The sequence below is a fragment of the Megalobrama amblycephala genome, linkage group LG1 (assembly GCF_018812025.1).
Source record: "Megalobrama amblycephala isolate DHTTF-2021 linkage group LG1, ASM1881202v1, whole genome shotgun sequence".
In the NCBI taxonomy this organism is placed as follows: Eukaryota; Metazoa; Chordata; class Actinopteri; order Cypriniformes; family Xenocyprididae; genus Megalobrama; species Megalobrama amblycephala.
Genome location: NC_063044.1, coordinates 32,869,439 through 32,890,556, shown reverse-complemented (window position 1 = coordinate 32,890,556; position 21,118 = coordinate 32,869,439). Strand labels below are relative to the sequence as shown.

The 21,118-nt window shown below is 38.2% G+C and overlaps 1 protein-coding gene across 1 annotated transcript; it reads right to left on the bottom strand.

Moving 5' to 3' along the window:
- Positions 1 to 11,348: 11,348 nt before the first annotated feature.
- On the bottom strand, positions 11,349 to 18,171 carry LOC125268055 (interferon-induced very large GTPase 1-like). Its single transcript, XM_048190165.1, has 2 exons — positions 16,944 to 18,171; positions 11,349 to 16,717 (listed from the first exon to the last, which is right to left on the bottom strand). The coding sequence occupies exons 1-2, from the start codon at positions 17,235 to 17,237 to the stop codon at positions 12,014 to 12,016; spliced, it is 4,998 nt and encodes a 1,665-aa protein (XP_048046122.1). The 5' UTR covers positions 17,238 to 18,171; the 3' UTR covers positions 11,349 to 12,013.
- Between the last annotated feature and the right edge of the window lie 2,947 nt (positions 18,172 to 21,118).

Sequence of the window (21,118 nt, the reverse complement as noted above, 5' to 3'; positions counted from 1 at the left end):
TGTGTTATCTTTGATTCATATTTACATTTTTTGATGATCTGAAACATTAAAGTGTGACAAACATGCAAAAAAATAAAAAAATCAGGAAGGGGGCAAGCACTTTTTCACACCACTGTAAAAAATATCATACAAGCACAATTGAATAAATTTAAGGTGCACATTTTTATTATACAAAGCTTTTTGTCTTTTACAAATTGAGTCTCTTTTGATCTTTACTAAATGAAGCTGCGCGTGTCTCAAACCAGCAACAGTTAAAGAACAAACGATCATCTAAATCAGTCAAACAACGACAGTACAAACAGTAATGTCATTTACAGTATCAAAACATTGTGTCAGAGGTGAATATATGCAGGTTATAAAGCATTTTAGGATTCTTCTGAGAAAATAAGAACATGTACAAAGTTTAATAATCGATTTCCCAGCCCTGCACAGTTTCGCTGAGCTCAGGTTTCCAATCGCCCTTGATAAAACGATGGGTCCAACCACGTCTGTTGAATTTCTGGGATTTAACTTGAAATTAATTTCCAGGCCTCATGGCTTAAGGAATCAATAGGATATATATAACAGTCCAAACTGTTCTAAACAGGAATTGCTGTCTTCACTCAGCTACTTAAACTTCATGATGAGAGTAATCCCGCAAGGCCACTCTTTCATCTCACATCTTCTCACTCTTGCATCTTCAATTCATGCGATGGGAAACAAGCATCAGGCGACAGCAGCAGCAAACCTGGGCTGTGCCCCAGATTCCCCACTTTCCTCCTCTCTCCGCTTAGCCACACACCGCGGCTTTCACCGGTGCCGCAGCCCATCCAACAATGCCCGCCCTTCTTGGTGAATGGCTTCCCTCCTAGCCTGAGGATGCCTCTACTAGAGGAGCAAGCTCAGCCGTCTCAGCCATTTCATCCCGCCATCTCTCACCCTACATCTCTTTTGTCTTTGGTCTAGTTCAACTACTGACCCTAGCGTGAGACTGCCGCTGGCGGCGCAGGCCCAGATGTCTCATTTTCCTCAGCTTCCATCTTTTTCTAACCACCCTGTTCCTCCCCAGGATCCATGGGCTAACCCGAGCGAGAGGCTGCCTCCACTAACATTGCAGGCCCAGGTGCCTCATTGTCTTCCTCAGTTAACCTCCTCATCCCTCCCCCTGGCTCCAGGGGCCGACCCGATTGTGAGACTGCCTCCGCTAACGGCCTCTGTCACAACCTTTCTTCCTCCTAGCACTGTCCCACAAGCAAAACACTGTTCACCCTGTCTACTACAACGCTGATGCCCATCCCACCAAATGCAAGCCATATCCAACTCGACTAATACCACCATTCAAATAAAATGGGAATTTTTCTATCATTGCCATAGCTGTGATGTTGCCTCAGCTCCCACAGGAGCTAAATGCTTCTGACTTTTCTCTCTACTGCCGCAGCAGTGAGGTTCCCTTGGCTCCCGCAGGAGCTCTTCTGGCCTTTTTCTTCACTGCTGCAGCAGTGATGTCGCCTCAGCTTCTGCAGGAGCTCAGTTTCTTCTGGCCAATTTCTCCATTGCCGCAGCAGTGATGTCACCTTGGCTCCCGCAGGAGCTCAGTTCCTCTGGTTATCCTCTCCACTGCTGCAGCAGTGATATCAATTCTGCTCCCACAGGAGCTCAGCTATTACACATACTATTTACTATCTGATTATTTGTAAGTGTGAACTCGTGAAATTATGTTTTATTAACAAAATTCGGGAGGAGCAATGTTCAAATAATCTGACTAATCATCACATCATTTCAGCCAGCTGTTAGCAATCAGTAATCAACATATCTACCCATTCAGCATGAGTGAAAGCATATATAGACACAGTCGACTCACCCATATTCCTTGACAGTTTTACAGCATCCCTCCACCAACCTGTCTACACACACTTGCCTGGTTACTTTCCTAATCAGAATTACATGGGGGAGTACTCTGCCAAATGGGACGTGTTGATTGGTTGCCCCGCCTAGGATTTAACTTGATGGGCGGTTCATTGGTTGCACCTGTGGTTTGCTGCTGTGGCGTTTCTTTAAAAGAGACTGTTGGCAGTGCTAGGACGGGAACTTAGGTTTGGGAAGCTTTGTTTGAGTTCTCATTTGTTTGGTTTTGTTATTTGGTTTTGCTTTGATCCCCATGTTGTTTTTGTTTTTACATCTTTCAGCATCACAACAGTACATTATTGATTCATTCAGACACCTTGTTTTATGCACTGATTAAACTGATTTTTACAGAAACATGTTTATCTTATTTTGCGGATTAATTTGATTTAATAAAGCTTTTTCCTTCTTGAGCTTAATTATGGTCGTATGTGGCCTTTTTGTTGCTTCCCTTTGAGCCAGGGGTTGTAAAAGTTGTAAATAAAGATTTTTTTTTTTTTTTTTTTTTTTTACAAGAATACACTATTTCAGTTATTCTACTTCAAAATGTCATGTTTAATTAAATGTTACATGCAGTTTCTTTGTAATTATTTGTGAAATTTGTTTCTACATAGAATTTATTGTGAAAAAAAAACTGACAGAAATAATAATAAAATAATACATACTCCATCTTCAGTTTGTGTAATACTCACAGTTTGATCGCCCCACATGTTTGGGATATTCTGACTTTCTGGTTGGTTGAAACCTCTGTATCAAGGAGTCTAAAGATGAAGAACATTAAACAATTATAATGGAACAGTTTACAAACTTTTTTCATATTTCTGTTGTTGTCTTTTCCAATCAGTTAAGAGTTAATGTCAATTTTCCATTTTTCTTGGTTAGTTGACAGAACTCACGAAATTGGGGAAGTTATTTTGGAAACAGATAATAAAAGTTTATCACAAATTTTCACTTATTTTAAGTTTTACATAATTTTCAAGTTGTTTATTTCTCTATCCATATTTCAGATTAATTAGAGGTAAAGGTTTACCGGGATGCATCTTAATTGATGTTTGGGATACTCTGTTTTTTTTCTTCAGGTCATCAGAAATCTTCACTTGATGGCCTCCATTTTCCTCCACCATCTTCTCGATGCTCTCCAGAAGTTTCTGCACCTGTGATCGGTCTCCTTTCATCTGTAGATGATGGTGTGGTCTTCTGCTGGTCTGCTGTCGAGATTTTACTGATTCATTGTCAGTGTCTTTAACATTCACATACTCCTGCTCCTCACACATGAAGACCACAATCACATACTCAGATGCACCTGCACCAAAAATGATGTTAATGAGCTTGAAAGCATCTTCTGCCTGCTCTGTAAATGTGCCAGACTTCAGGACTAGTAACAGGGCATGAGGTTCAGGACAAGATAGACGGAAGCATCTCTTCAGGTGTTGTTCTTCAGGAGATAGAGCAGGATTGAACAAGTCAGGAGTGTTGATGACCACCACATGTCTCTCCAACACCATCCCATCATGCCTCTCAAACCAATGCTGGGAGGATGGTGACTCTGAGAAGGCCTTTTGTCCAAAGATTGTGTTCCCACAGGAGGCTTTAACATCTGCGTTTGGCCCCAGCAGCACTACTCTCAGTTCCTCTTTAATCACAGACACTGAAATTACATCAGCAGGTTTTCAGTAAGCAGATAGTAATCTTGTAGCTACTCACAGACTCAACATTTAGAAGAAATGCATGTTTTTTCAGCATCTGCAAGGCAGTAATATGAGACAACAGTGAAGCCGGTAACATGACTACAATATTTCTGTTATGCATTATGCAAACAAAGAACGCTTATAACCCACAGATCAATTCTGGAAATAGGAATTTGTCATGTAAAACTCACTGTTTGGAGGTTTATGTATGCTTCCTCTTCTGTGGATTGAGCCTGAACTTCCCTGATATTCATCTGTTACAAAAGAATAATCATTATCACTAAAAAAATAATGCTGTTCATATCTACAGACACGTCTTATGAACTGTAAGTTATTTCATATATTAATCCAATACAATTTGTATTTTTTTGCATTCCTTCTGTATGTTAATTCAAAGAACTGTATAATTTGACAGAATTAACATAAAGAAATGAGCAGACTCACCAGGTTGTGTGGATGATCCGCTCCAATCAGCCATCTTCACACACAAACTTCTGATAGTGAAGCACTTCAGACATTAAGAAACCAACTCTATTGCAGGTGTCCTAGAATTACTGCAAAGAGTGTTGTATCAGAAATTGTGTATTATTTTAACTTAGTGGAAAAACTGGTGGTTAAACTCCAAGCTTACCTGCACTGTATGCCATCATATCACCAACACCCTGATCATCCCAAAATCAAAGGTCGAATTTGATTGACATGCCAATAAAACAATCATGTGACTCACAAGTGAAAGTTTTAGACACACATCCACATTCTTTACAGTTCACTGATAAAAAGTAAATACAATATTTGTTTAAAAGCAAATGTATTAGGTTGAAAAGTTTAGAAGATTTTAGATCTAAATTAATATGAGATTATGAAAACAAGTAGTAAGATATGGTAAAATATATTACAATAAATAATGTATTTATGTCAGACAAAAAATAAACTATTCTGCTAAAAAAATATTTATGCTACAATTTAACATCACAAAATTATCAAATTTGCATTGGTTTTATTGGCATGTATTCCTGTGTCTGAAACAATGCCAAACTTTAGAGTTTGATAGGGAATGAACTGACAACCTTAATGAAGTCACTTGAAAAGCATCAGCTAAATGCTGAGCTACATGTACTTGTTCTTATCAGGACATACATTGGTCATTTTATGACCTTTTCTTATTATTGGAGATTTATCAGGTAAAGTTCAAAGTGCTAAAAACAAAAACAGATATAAAACAATAAAAACAATATCAGTTCGAAATGTAATTCTACTCAGGTAAAAGTCACTTTAGAGCTGAATTCGTAATATGGCCCCATTTCTTACATGATTTCTAATACTGGCGACTGTTGGTCATACATTTTCCTACATATTTTCTTACATTTCTAATAACTCCTCATTGAAATTACATACTTTTTTTCAAGGTATTTGAAGTCTTTCTACACACCCGTTCATTCACAGAGTCAGAGAAATGAACCAATCTCTGCTCCCCCTCCTGGACGGATCAGGGATGAATACAAAAGAGATTTAAGGTCTTTTTCCTGTGGGATTTCAACACCTGCTATTTGTTTATTCATTAGATTTAATATATTTCTAATATGTAGGCCTATTTCCTTGATGTGAATCATATAATTAACTGTTTAAATCCCAGTGCTCTATATATTTGGTCATATAATTTTCCATAATTTATCACAATTCACTTACTCTCTGCTAATCTATTGTTTATTTTTCTGTTCTCTTTATAATAAAATCTCAGTAGTTCACACAGCTGCTTTGAAACCTTTTTTCTCTGTTGTTCATCTCTAATCATTTTCACCTGTATCTATTAATATTTTAAATAACAATAAAAAGTTTTTTTCTCTCCTCTCCTCTCTTCATTGTTTATTGTGTGTCTATGATTGTGTATTACTGCAGCTTTAAATCCAAAACAAATTTCCTGAAAAGGACAAAAAGTATACTTTAATTCTAAACTTGTATGAGGAGAGATTTCTGTCTCGGCTATAGAGTCTAATTTTTTTTTCATCATTTTCAGTTCTTGGATTGTAAGGTCTTGTTCTTTTAAACATTTTGTTACAAAAAAAATAATAAATAAATAAATAATGTTCTCAGCATTTTGAAAAAAGAGGAACAAGACATTTCTGCACATTTAAGGATTTTAACATTCTGGAACTAGTTGCCCAGTTCGAGAATGTTAAAATGCTTAAATGTGCAGAAATATCTTGTTACACTTTTCACTGTAAAACGTGAGTTTGAAACAGCTAGTCTTTATTGTAAAGTACTTTATAAATTTTTAGAAGTTTTGGTTTTAATTTACTAGTATAACCCTGCTTCTCTACCAAAGAATGAGAACATTGGGTCTCATGCATGTGTATGCATGAACTGATATTTTAAGAAAAAAAATCATAGCCTATGTTAGCTACTTCACAAAATAGTGTTTTTCTCTGAGGCATGGTAAAAGCATACTCTCTGAAAATCAAGAAAACTAGATTTAAACAATTAGAATAAATGTGTTGAGCTAATTAGTTTTCTGTCTATAAATATATCAAAACAGTTGTTCTCTTGTCTATTAGAACATGTAAATATTAAAGCGCCTTTGGTGTTTCCATGGTTTCTACAAAATAAAACCGGAAACCGAGGGTAACGCGGGTATGACGCAATTGACAGGCGACTCCTCACACGTCCCGGAGCCTTGGTTAAAATTGCAATTTTCTCGCGATTTACAAATAGTTGGAAACATTTGGGATATTGTAATTACTAGGGCTGCAACAACTATTCAATAAAATTGATAATAATCGATAATGAAAATCATCGACACTCTCGACTAGTCGCGTCTGCCCACTGTGCACTGAAAACATCTGACAGTTGCGTCAAATTACAGCACTGAATAACACATTTCTTTGGACAAAAATGCATCTAAAAATGCATATAAAAATAATGAAGGAATCAGCTACATGAGAATTTTATTTTAAGCTTCAAGCTAATGCATTAGTGTAATGGCTTACCCTGTCAGGTGCTTTGAGAGATGCATGTCCTCAGTGTAAAACGTTCAATCTATATCCTTATCTGTAAATGTAACAAATTCAAGCAAATATTTCCATTCTGCATAAAGGCTTGTCCTGACAGTCTGCGTTAAACTTCAAACTTTACTGAGTGTGCAATCTTAAGTAGCTCTGAATGAAACTCTATGCTTTTGGACCTTTCAAAATATTTGGTCCACTTCTTGTGTGCTTGCAGATCACAGAAATCTCTATCACTGTTAGCTACACCTTTCTGTGAATTCCTTCAGGTTGGTGACCTGATCAAAGCACTTTGCATAATCAGTGGACTACACTGCGTTTCAAATTATTATGCAAGAGACAAATCAGTAAGATTTCTGTACAATAAACATTCAGATTTTAGTTTTTCTAAGAAAATGTTTGTTCGTTTATTTATCCATGTCTTTTTAGATAACTGGGATCAATCTCAGACAAAATAATTTGCCAGGTCTATGGAAACCCTACTTAGAGGTTGTTCCACATTATTAAGCAAGTCACAGTTCTCATGCAATATGGGGAGGAAGAAAGATCTTTCTGAAGATGAAAAGCATGAAATGGTGCAATGTTGTGCAAAAGGCATGAAAACAACTAATATTGTGTGAAACTGAATGGAGATTATCGAATTATCATAAGATTTGTGAGTGATTTAGAGCACAGCAGAACTCGGTCAGATAAAGGCTTATTGAGGAAAGTTCCTGTCAAAAAAATGAATTGTATTAAAAGGGCAGCTATAAAAAAAGCCAGTGTTAAGCAGCAAACAGGTATTTGAAGCTGCTGGTGTCTCTGGAATCTCGAGAAGCTCTCCATGCAGGCTGGCAGTTGTGCGTAAAGATGCATTTCAGCCACTCCAAACAAAACCTCACAAAGAGAAACATTTACAGTGGGTTTAGAAATACATGAAGACTCTTTTTTAAATAGTTTTATTCACTGACTAATGCCGTACTACAATGGATGGTCTAAATGGATGGATTTCTGGATGGTTGGTGAATGGCCACCACGTTCCAACAAGACTGCGACGTCAGCAAGGAGCTGGTGGGTGATTATTTGGGCTGGAATACTGGGAAGTGAGATGGAGGGTATTAAAATGAATTTTGCAAGATATGTGGAGTTCATAACTGGCCATTTTCAGCTATGGTATAAAAAGGAGGATAGTGCATAGTACAATGCACTATTGTACAATGCACTATGCACTATCCCATGCTGCAAAAAACACCACAGCAATAAAACTGTTTGAAAATGTATTTCTACACCCACTGTAAATGTTTCTCTTTGTGAGGTTTGGTTTGGAGTGGCTGAAATGCATCTTTACGCACAACTGCCAGCCTGCATGGAGAGCTTCTCGAGATTCCAGAGACACCAGCAGCTTCAAATACCTGTTTGCTGCTTAACACTGGCTTTTTTTATAGCTGCCCTTTTAATACAATTCATTTTTTTGACAGGAACTTTCCTCAATAAGCCTTTATCTGACCGAGTTCTGCTGTGCTCTAAATCACTCACAAATCTTATGATAATTCGATAATCTCCCTTTCACACAATATTAGTTGTTTTCATGTCTTTTGCACAACATTGCACCATTTCATGCTTTTCATCTTCAGAAAGATCTTTCTTCCTCCCCATATTGCATGAGAACTGTGACTTGCTTAATAATGTGGAACAACCTCTAAGTAGGGTTTCCATAGACCTGGCAAATTATTTTGTCTGAGATTGACACCAGTTATCTAAAAAGACATGGATAAATAAACAAACTAACATTTTCTTAGAAAAACTAAAATCTGAATGTTTATTGTACTGAAATCTTACTGATATGTCAATTGCATAATAATTTGGAACGCAGTGTATATGCACGGTTACTTCCCGGTTGTCGTTAAGCCAGCTCGGGCATTTCCGGTAAATTGTTAGCTGTTCATTCTGTAGTTGCTGTACATCGACACAAAACCATCAATGGTTGACTTTTTAATGTTGTATTCATGTTTTAATGCAGTTATCACATTTACCTAATTCGCAAATAAACCAGTTTTATTGATTGCAATAAAGACAAAGTTACTGGGACCATTTAAAAATGCTGTGTCTGTAATTACACACACACACACATTTTTTCCCCAGCACTTCAAATGTTATTTTTAATGTGTTTACCACAAACATTATTTGTTCATCCTTCTGAGATCGTCCCCATTGTAAAACCGAACGTTTAAAAATGTAGGAAATTTATCATTTGATAGAAAACACTTAAAAATAAAACACTTTAAAGGGTTAGTTCACCCAAAAATGTAAATTCTGTCATTTATTACTCACCCTCATGCCGTTCTACACCCGTAAGACCTTCGTTACTCTTTAGAACACAAATTAAGATATTTTAGTTGAAATCCGATGGCTCCGTGAGGCCTCCATAGGGAGCAATGACATTTCCTCTCTCAAGATCCATAAAGGTACTAAAAACATATTTAAATCAGTTCATGTGGGTACAGTGGTTAAATATTAATATTATAAAGCGACGAGAAAATTTTTGGTGCTCCAAAAAAAACAAAATAACGACTTATTTAGTGATGGGCGATTTCAAAACACTGCTTCAGGAAGATTCAGAGCACAATGAATCAGCGTGTCGAATCATGATTCAGATCGCGTGTCAAACTGCCAACGGCTGAAATCACGTGACTCTGGCGCTCCGAACAGCAGATTCGATACACTGATTCATTTATGCTCCAAAGCTTCCTGAAGCAGTGTTTTGAAATCGGCCATCACTATATAACTCATTATTTTGTTTTTTTTTGGCGCTCCAAAAATATTCTCGTCGCTTTATAATATTAATATTGAACCACTGTACTCACATGAACTGATTTAGATGTGTTTTTAGTACCTTTATGGATCTTGAGAGAGGAAATGTCATTGCTCCCTATGGAGGCCTCACGGATATGGAGTTTCTTTTGTGTCTTTTTTATTCAAACAAACATATTGTGTTTGAGAGTAAAACTAATTATTTTGTAATTTAAAAAAAAATATATATTGCAAAAAAAGTCGTCTTAAGGCTCAAAAATAAAGAAGTTGATAACAGAATTATTTGCAGTGCGTGTAAATCTTTGAAAACCTTTATTTTTCCTTGTGCACTTCGAGAACTTTTCATCCCAAACCCACACATTTTGCTCTCTTTTCTGCTGTCTTTTTTGCGGGTCAAAATATTTTGCTTGCGAGGTGAATAGGTTTGCAAGCTGAAAAGTTTTGCAAGTTGAAAAGTTTTGCGAATTGAAAAGTTTTGTTTGCACGTGAAGCTGTAGCTCAGTGGGCGGTCTCTACCAACCAGGATGAAAGGCATTTTTCTATTGGTCACCCTCGATTGAAGTGACAAGTTGGCCACGCCCACTACGGTTTCCAGCCTCTGCTGCTGCCACCGAGAAGATAAGAGAAGCGAGAATGGCGAGCAACAGGTCGTTTACTGGGTAAGATAACTAATATCATAAACGCAGTGACAAGTGAACTGAATGATTCTCTCTTCTTATGCTGCCGTTGACTAGATTTTATTAACGTTAGCCAACACTAGCAGCCAGAGCCACCATTAGTAACGTTTGCCGTGTGGTCGATGTCCAGTGTTGCTAGCTGAGCTGACATTCATAATCACATTTGGATTTTCTCAGCGTAAAGGTTGAGAGGCACTATTTTCGATGTTCGTAGAGTTGGGCCTAGGTTCTGGGGTAAAAATATCCGCTTGTTAACTCGTGACGTAAGGAACGCCGTTTCTGGGTCCAAGCCCCGGCTAGTTTGACTTGAGAATGCCATCTCCGCGGCCGTTTATGAGCGCTATTTATTCATAATAAACATTTATCATTTTAAAGTTACACGTTTAAAATACGTACAGTCTATACAACAGTCTCCATGGTCACAGCGTCACAGACATTAATATTTTAACGATTTATAAAAGATGAATCACTGTCTGGCCATCTGGGATTTTGGTATGGAGATAAAGGTTATGATTATAATTTTTTTTTGTAGTATTACACCACATTATGTCAACCTTTACGCTGAGAAAATCCAAATGTGATTATGAATGTCAGCTATGACTTAAATAATGACTATTTAAGTGACTATATTCTGATTATAAAGTAAGTATTACACTACTGATGCTCAACACACCAGCAAATGACATCTCACTGGAAGTTTTCGAGCTGGCTTATATTAATGCGGAAGTTCTAAAGAACGCTCCGTGCATATAGTCCATTGGCACCCCCTTTTCTCCCAAGTGTTTGATACAGGCTTCTATGTCACTCCAGTGGGGTGTCTTACTCAGATTCATCCACATGAAAGAGGAGAACTCCTCCATGAGTGCCATCCATTTCATCCAGTACTTGCAATTTATGAGAAGGCTCAGCACCCAATGCTCTATTGCCTATTGCCTCAATGATGTTCACTGTCTTTGGGTGGACTGCGGAGGTGGATTGCCAGCAACCGCCATTTTGGGATTGTTTGTAATTTGATCTTAGTGCACGGAGTCCTCTTGATTACTACCTTTTCACACATTTAGGAGCTTGATTTAGCACTAAAATGTATTGTGAATTACTCTTAGAGCAAACATTTAGGAGTCCTAAAATTAAGACTGACAAGCCCATTATTTTAAGAGTTTCTCCTAAATCAGCAATTTAGGAGCTACTTTTAGCTGATGTTTTGTGAATACGGCCCCAGAGCATTTTGTCTTTTAGCAGTTGACCTGCATGAATGGTCTATACAGGATTTCAATATAACGAGGACAGAAGTGTTATTTTTGTATATTATGTTTATTTGAACCACAAGTCATTGTTTGTACAAGCGCACAAAGCATTAGATATAATGATCACAGTATGGAAATGTTTCAATGTTTTAGAAATCTGATAAAAGCAAATTTATGTAATTTACCTTGAAATATCAGTGTCAAAATCACTCTGATGGAACACTGATTTCTAGATTATACATCGACTAATCGACAATACTACATATAGTTGTTTTGAATGATGCTTTTTTTGTATTTCTAAACAGCAAATACTTTTATAATATGAATAACATAAAACTCATTTGAATATCTACAGCTAATTTAATATCTTAACATACAGAACAAAAAACAGCTATAATTGGCAAAAAAAAAAAAACAAAAAAAAAAAACTATAGAATAAACCACAATAACAATTATGTTTTAGTAAAGGTTGCATAACTTTTTTCAATACAAATTTCTAAAATTCAAGTAAAAAATAAACTGTAAATCTTTTTGGCATTTTACCTCTATTGAACAGAACACTTTTAGATTGAATATTGTCTCCAAAGCTCTTGTATCCAGTGTACTCTATCATTTCTCTATGAGGTTTGAGTTTGGAGTTTTACTGGTGTATAATAGAAACTCATTTCTGGCTGTGATCTGAGGAGAATCTGAGGGGAGATGGAAGATTCTTTATCTGCTTTTTATCTGCTTCATTAGATGCACTGATCCAAACTCTCAATAGCTTCCTTTTTTGAGTATTTTCTCCATTTAACAGGGATCTCACCCCTCTCCTCAAATGTTTTATTGTAGTATTTTTGGAGCTTTTTCTGGAATCTGCAGACAAACCACTTCCAGTAGGGCAGTTCAGAGAGATCAGAGGTGATGCTCAAGTCTTCATAAACTCCTCCTGCTCTTCTGTATTCTCTAGAAAGAAGGCTTCCATCTGTTGCATAGAAATCTTGATCACTCACCACTAATTTTGAGCAAATAACAGCACAGAGATACTGTGCTTGAGGGAAATGCCTTGCATTAATTGCTCTCACTCTGTGGAAAGGAGCACTGTTATCTCCATGATGGTTTTTTGTAGTGTTGGTGCAAATGTCTTTACAGAACAGACACTGAACCCAACAGGACTGGCAGAAGTGATCAATCAGAAGCTCATCTGGTCTGAACTTATAGTCCAGATTTACTGGAAATGTCTCTGTGTTTAATCTACTGCTGATGTCAGACATTACAGAAAGAAGTTCTTGTCTTATCACATCTTCTAGGAGGTTGAAATCATCAACATCATGTTTCACTCCATTGAGGTCTTTTTCAGAGAAGATCAGCGCATCTGAGATCTGCTGTGTGAAACTCTTCAACCACAAATCAACATCTCCACTGTTCACTTGAACATGTTCAGTAGATTCATGTGCTGCTTTCATGATCTTCTGCTGCAGGAGTTCAATGTTCTCCTTCATCTTGTGTAAAACACTGACACTGAACTTATCAGTGATGTACCGACTGACTTCATCTCTGATGAAACTCTTGAAATGATCTCTGGGATTATCAATGTAGTTCATGTATTTGTTGAAGTCCTCCTCTTCTGCCATTGTCTTCAGGATGTGTTTCTCCAGATTTGATCTGTTTCCATTCAGTGATTCACAGTTTGATCTGATTTCACCTGTCAGATCTCTGGCAGTCTTCTTGTAGACACTCTGTTCAATGGGCTCTTTGAGTTTCTGACAGATGATCTCACCAAAAATGGTAGCTGATGTTGCTCCATGACAGTATTTCTGGAAAACACTGTAGTAGTCTTCTTTCTTCTTCTCTACATATATCTTAGGATCATTGGCATCTCTGAACAGTCTGTGTTGGTCAGTGATCATCTTGTTTGCTTTCTTACAGATGGAAATAACCAAATCCATGAAGAAATCAATCTTGAACACATATTTTACTTGTCCTTTCTGATGTTCTGTTACTCTTGTCTTGATGTAATCTATGAGTTGTTGAATGCAGCTGATGTTGTAGCCCATCTTTGAAATGTTAAATGACTGAATCATTTTGTCTGTCTGCTGAACAACATCAGTGACTAATGATTTTATCTGGGTTTCATCCTCTGGAGACAGAGTGTGAGCAAATCCATGTGTTTCTTTAACTCTTTTTGTGGGCTTTCTGAAAATAACATATTCAGAATAAGTTGACACAGTAAATATATCACAGCTCTCACCATATTGGTATTCAGGAGCACTTTTATAGATGAGTTTTAGGATCTCTCTCACATCTCTCATTAAATCAATTTCTCTGATTGAAGGAGTGTCTCTGATGATCTTCTTTACACTTTGTTTCCAAAACAAATAAAACTCTTTCTTTAGTGTTTCTTCATCATTTGCTTTGTCTTTGAGTTTTAAGGCAAGGTTTTTGCTCTTTTCATAGAGAGTATTTTCATGATGTGTCTTCTGAGCATCAATCTTTTTCTTCAGTTCTCGCTGCTGAAGAATCTCATTTAATCTCATCTTTGTTTCTCTTGCAACGTTTTCCTGAAGCTCTTTAATTTTGATGTCAAATGATATTTTCCACTGAATCAGAATTTCTGCATCAGTGTCTTTCTCAAATAAACCTGAGATTGAGTTTTTCACTTCTTCATTTGTCATCTTCAGTTCTGTTTTCACATCAGTTTCCTCAACCTCATGAATTGCTTCATTTTCTATTTTGTTGTGTAGTTTGTTCTCAGTTTCCATCATGGCACTGCGGAGACTCCAGGACCATTTGTTGTATTTTGTTTCCAGTTTCCTGTAGGCTGAAATTTCCAGAGGATTTCTGAAGCTTAAGATGAATCGTTCATTCAGTAAAGCCTCCCAGAGATCCTTAATACAGTCTTTTAATACTTTCAGCTTCAATCCATGTGATTTTGAGGCATGAGATATAATAGATTCCTTTAGTTCTTGAATATTCTCACAGTAGTTTGGGTTTGGTGGTGCCATCGGTGGGTTGCCCTCCCAAAGATGAGCAAAATATTTCACATCATTCTGAACATCAAATCTAATGACATCACTGAAACATTCTGCATCACAGACTTTCTCTTTAGCAGCGAGTTTTGTCATCTCATCCAGTTTCTCCTGCAGTCGTTTCCTTCCCTCCATGTTTTTCTCTTCATCTGTGACGTCTGAAATGTTCTGATGCACAAACATACAGCTGGGATTCAGTCTGACCTTCTTCATCCTCATGAAGGCCTGAACAACAATCTGAAGAATGTCCTGCATCTCAGCTGCGTTTTCTCCAAAGATGTTGATCAATGTCAGATTTGCAAGACCAACAACAAATGTGGCCAATTCATTGTCATGATCTCTTGTTGATCTTCCAGCCAGTTCTTGAGCACGAAGACCCTCAGTATCAACAACCAGAATATAGTCAAAGTTCATCAGTGTTTTCATCTCGTCGGACACTTTGACCAGCTGCATGAAAGCTCCTCTGGTGCACCTGCCAGCACTGACGGCAAACTGGAGTCCAAACATGGCATTCAGCATGGTGGATTTCCCAGAGCTCTGAAGCCCTAAAACTGACAGCACAAAGAGTCTCTGGTCTCCCAGTTTCTGGATGAGTTCATCTAGAACAGCAGAGATCCAGACAACAGGAACATGAGCAGCATCTCCATCCATCAGCTCCAGTGGAAATCCAGAGATCATCATCTCTGCTGCAAGACTCGGGAGAGAAGAGAAGTCGGACTGCAGGTCTTTCTTGTTCTTCTGCACAGATGAACATGATTCATAGATCTGACCGATCTCCCTCATGATGTGCTCCAACCCAAAGGCTGTAGTTTGAAGATCCTCAGATATTTTTACAAGTTTGGTTTGTTCAGCCCAGAGGTTTTCATATTTATCATGTTTCTCTTTCAGTTTTTTGTCTCTTGGCCTCTTTTTATTATGCCTCTGATGAAGAGCAGAAAGATCGGCTGAGGTATATTCATCAAGAAGAATTCCGAGCCATTTAATGAAATACATATTATGTCCAGTGTCTGTGATAATTTCTTTAATAAAGAGCTTCATAAACTCACTGTTGTCAGATTCATGCTGTTGTTCACGGATTTTCTGCATCTTTGTTTGTTTTCTACTGATGTCCATTTCAGTCTCTTCTCCTTGAGGTCGATGTAGTTCTTTGTTCTTCTGACTCCACTGATGCCACAGTTTCCCCTGATGAGGCAGAAATGATTCTTTGATTTCTGTCAGATCTTTCTTCTCCAGTAAACTCATCATCTGCTGTGCTGCTTCTCTTCCTCTTCTGCAGTCTTCATCATCTTCCACATCTACTCTGATGTTTGAGTGTTTGGACACATCTTCAAGTCTGAAAGTGGAAGATGATTCTGCGAGACAACCATTGAGAACTCTTCTGAGTTCATCAGATACTTCTGACTGATTTCTGTCTTTTAAACCAATTTTGAATTTTCCTGTCTTCGTCTCAATTACAGCAGATTCATCTTCAGTAAAAAGACAGATGAGTGGCTTTCTGTTCCTGTACAAGTTTTGAATTATCGCTGCATGTCTGTCATTCCTGTCCAGTTTTAATAGCAGAACAACATTGACTGAGGCCATTTCAGTGAGGATCTGCAGCTGTTTCTCATGGTCTCCTGCATCACCATGTAGATTACAGAACGCAACACAGTCAGTGAATTTATCATCATATGATTCAGAGGGGCAGAACCAGGCGATCTCCACCACTCCATCCATCAGGACTCTGGTTCTGCTGCTGCCTGGGCAGTTCCTGTGGAAGAACGTGTTGTGTTTCTCATTGATCAGACTGTTCATCAGCTGAGACTTGGATGAAGACACAGAACCAAACCTGAAGAAAAAAACCATTGGAATTTCTGCCTTGTAGATCGGCTGGGTTCGACTGATGGTTTCATTGTTGGTGTTTCTCATCTTCCAGCTCTTGTTGATTTGTCTGAATGTCCAGAGAGGAAACTCAATCTGTTGTGTGAATGGATCAGGAACAAGCAGAGGCAGAGCGTACTGACACTGGGACAGTTTAGTGACCAACATCTGCTTTAGGAAACTATCGGCACAATGAAACATGGCCATCTGGACATCCATGGGGTGAATCCTCTTAAACTGACTTGCTCCTTCATTAGACAAAACCATTTCATGAAAAATATCACCTTCATCTTCAGATGAGTGATTGTCTCTTCGTTGTGTGTGATCTTCCTCATTGTTATTTTTAGTTTTAATGTATCTTGATCTGTAGTCCATCATCAGTAGTTTTTGAAGAAAAGTCTGAGTCAGCTCTTCTTCTGCACAAGATTCATGGGACTGTAATGAATGTTCAGTTATCTGAAGAACATCTGCAGCTCTCAGTTTATTGTGGTATTTAAGATGAAGTCTGTGAAATAGATGATATATTTCTTCTGCTCTGATTCCTGCTGTTCCAATGTCCTTGTTTTTTCTCTGTTTAACAGACAAAACAATAATACATTTATTATATTCAGTATTTTCCGGTACTCAACCTTAACTACTATGTTATTTTTCCTTTGCTGAAAAACACTTGCTAAATCACTTGATTCTAATGAACAACTGATTAAGTCATTGAAGTGGCAATAAGGGTAAGTTAAAATATTTCTGTTCAGTTACTTAATGTATTTATTGCCAGCTGATATTTGAATGATCATCATACCTCTGTGATGACTCTGATCACATCACTGTCTACGGTGTAGTTGAGTTTCCCCACCGCTGCACATTTGATCTCATACTCAGTTTCTTCTCTCAGATCAGTCAGAGTAACTGTGTGTTGATCCTTCAGCACAGGTTCAGATGTCCAGACTGTGTCCTGCTTCGCTTTATACAGTAATCTGAGCTCCACTGTAGCAGGACATGATGGAGGAACCTTCAGAACCACATTCTGACCTTTGACCTCTTCAGTGATCGGACAGGCTGGTTTTGGATGGAGGAGTAAAGCAAACAGCTTCATCACATTCACTTCCGTACAGAATAATGCAGGAACCAGGATGATTCTCCATTTCCTTTGATGACACAATGAACCTGTCTTGTTCACAGCTGTTTGAATTGATCAAGTTCTTAAATATCTTCAAGTTGCTCCTCATGGACTTTTGGATATCAGGAGTTAGCCAAGACTTTCGCTTGAAATCAGGGCTCTCCACATCAGTTTCTCCTTGTGTTGAAGGACTCAGATAGGCGGTTTGTTGTTGAAGAAGAACATCTGAGCAGTTCAATGATGTAAACGTGTAGCTGACCAGATTCCCAACCTCCAAATCCATCTTGATGAGATCAATGTTGTCTTTTACCTCAACGTCTTTCAGCTGTCTGATGATTGTTTTAATGATCTCAGACTCTCTTTCTCTCTCTTTCAGCCATTCTGTGAGGTCACTTCCTCTGAATGGAGATTCATCATGTTCTTGTAGAAGATCATTCAGTGCAGTTTCCTTCTCTATGTCCCCGCGGATGTTTGGCAGCAAAGAGCCGAGTTTCTTCATGAGTTTCAACTTGTACATGTAGCTGTTTTGCTTCATTTTCTGTATTTTATCATGAAATTCAGCAAACATCCGTGCAGGAGAGTCTTTCAGAAAATCACTCCATTTCATCTCAGCTGTATTTAAACTCTCAATCACTGATTCAGTCTTTATGGTTAAATCAATGCTGATGTCTCTATGAAGTTTTGAAGTTCTCGAGTGAAGTTTGTCCAGAGGATAAAGCCAAACTCTCAGTGGAACTGCAAGGTCTTGTTTTTCTCCCAGCAATTTTGGAAGATCAGCAAAAACCTTCAATGCATCTTCAAAAGAGGTTGGGTTAGACGGTATCTGGAAGTCGCCATAAAATGTACAAGTGAAGTTTTTGACTTCAGTTTTCTGGTTGTCATTCATACTTAGATCAGCATTTGCACCCACTGAAACGATGCCCTGCAGTTTCTCAAGGGCCACTTTCACTTCTCCCTCTACTCTGCTTTTGTCCTCATTTGAAGAAACTTCTCTGTCAAACACAAAGCAGGCGTCTGCTCCATACAGTATTGCTGTAACTACATGTGTGGCTGTATCATTGTCATCGTCAGGAAGATTTTCAGAAGGCAAATGATTTACAGTCAGTTCTTCAAACCTGCTGGTTGAATGATAATGTAGCGTCAGTCTCTGCTGTTTGAAAGACTTCTTGATGTCATTGAGATATTTTGCTGCTCCACTAACATGGACGAGATCACCTAAAAGACTCAGTTTGAGTCCACCATCCAATATTCAGTAATTTAGATTTGTCCTGAATGGAGTCTGAAGCTGTGACTTTGAATCCTGTATTAATTTGGGCACAAGAGCAAATATTCTGCTGCAGCTGTTCTTTGTTCCAAAGTCTAATACCTGTAATAGGAAAAATGTGTTTTAACTCTCAACAGTGAATTTATTAGAATCACATTTTATATCATTTTGTTATAAATTGTTTTCAGTAACTCATATTAAAGTTTATATTGTGGTACCTGGTATTAATGCGTCTTTTCTGCAGTCATACAGCATACCGAGCTTGAAGGGTCTCCCAAGAGCTGCTGTTTCAATTGCATTCACTCCCACTGAACCCATACTAAAAGACAAACATCAGAGGAGAAAAAGATCCATGAGGTTACAGTTTGTAGCATATGCACACTTATCAGGACAGTCAATAAAATCTGGAATCTTCAGGATGCTTCTCGCATGCTGGACTGTGTTGTAATCTGACCTTGACTCCGGCCGGTCCAGAGAAAAACAAGACACTCTGACATTTTTGTTACCCTCCGAGGTAAAACAGAGGGCCCCATTTCCTAGCTCTTGGGACATCAAAGGGCCAGATCACATTCCAACACACACCACACACACACAGACACACACAAAAACACAAACATGCTTAGAGATTGTATGTACAGCTATTCTTAAAATATAACTATGCCAACATGTACCCGTCATGTATGTCAAGTGCATTGCATGTTTCCTAGTGTTTAGACTTAGTTTAAATAACTGTAGTTGAGTTAGTGTTAGTTTCAATGATGGAATTTGTCTGTAAACCATAACTTCTTTTATATGCCTTTCTGATCTGTCGAGTTTGAGCTCGTTTTAAAGCTCTTGCTACTGCTCATTCACTGAGATAGGTCACATATCTGTCAAATGCATTGTTCTATTTGTTTAATGATACTGTGAAGAAAGTACTCCATCTCGAAATCCGATCTGATAGCCATAAATCATGCAAATTCAGCTAGGAGACCAGACAAAGGAACTTTGCCCACCAAACAGTGCTACGCATCTATTGGCCGTTCCAACTCAGGAGGTGTGTTAGTAGCTTGGTTTTCCATAAAAACAACGACACACAATTTTTCCTTGGTCTCCCGATTGTCTCTCGACTGCCCCTGAACTGCCTCAGGCGACGGCGCTGTCATCACACTCTCAGCTCCTTCCGGGACGACCATCTCCTTGGACCCTCTCTCTTCTTTCTTCTCTGTCATCTTACGAGTCAGTTAAACCTCGTTTGAAAACCCCGCCGGAGAAACCCTCTCGGAAAGGATCAACCAAGCCAAGCGCATTGCAACTCTGCTGCACACCGACTTGAACCATATGCAAGTATTAATTTCTCTGAAATTTGTTTAAACTGATTTCTGTGCTGGCTCTCAAAAGGGTTAACTGTCGTAATGTGCCATTCTTTGACCATCCTTCCTTTCCTGTCTCTACTTTCCTATTTGTATATATTTGTATATTCTGTATTTAGACGTATAATCTCTGTACTAGTAGTTTTCATATATTAAACACATTATTCATGCTCGATTGTTCTTTTGCTCCTTCAACAAAAACCAGGTCAATTTAACGTTTCGATCCTATATCCTTGCTTTACGTTTAGATGCTAGAATAGGAAGTCTTTCTCGTGGCCAGAGAAAAATCTTCCTTTTGATAATTCTGTGAGGAGCTAAAGGTTTGCTGGACAAACCGATGGTTTCTCTAAACAATTATTAAACCAGAACTAATCATATATGTAATTGATTATAATTCGTTGTAATTAATTCACAATATATGTTTAATTCCCCCTTGGGTCAATATATGCATAATAATAAATCATAAAGCTTTATTATATTCATATATCTAACTCATAAATTAATTAATAACTGTACGAAATCGCTACAAGTTACTGTTTGTGAAGTCACCCATAAAAAGCTACTGACATGCTTATGGAATAAAGATCACAAAGAACATCATACCAAATGTTTTATGCTGCGTTGGGGCGTCTGATTTACATGTTAAGTCAATGTAAACGCGCGTCTAGACATCCTGCGGCATGAATCAAGCATCTAGTGTGGCGCGAACCAGCCGTTGACGTGCAAATTGAGCGTCTGACGCCCTTGACGCCCGAGTTGAAAAATCTGAACTTTGGCGAAAATTTGTGGCACGATAACCAATCAGGGACTCTGCTTTGGTAGTGACGTGTTTATGACGTGATCAGCGGTGGAGACCAGAACAAAGATAATAGTAGCTGTGTGTGGCCACCCTGAGCACTATGATGTGTCATCATATTTTAATCGAGGCAGGAATAAGGACCTTGACTGGAAGAGGATAAGCGAAGAAATCGGACAGTCTGGTTAGTTGTAAAACGCTTTGCATGATTTTAGCCGTTGATACTAGCCCACCTGCTAGCTAGCAAAAGCCGGCCGTCATAACCGAGTTAAATTGTCGCTACTGGTTTCCAAATGACGAGATGATGAGTTTATTCAGAGGATCTGTGCAGAAAGACATGGAAGCCCCTCCCATGACGCAAATTCGTGTCTGAACAGACATTGTTTAGATGCGCGAATAGAGCAAATTTGACGCGCGTCTGACTTCAAAATGTTCAAGTGTCCAA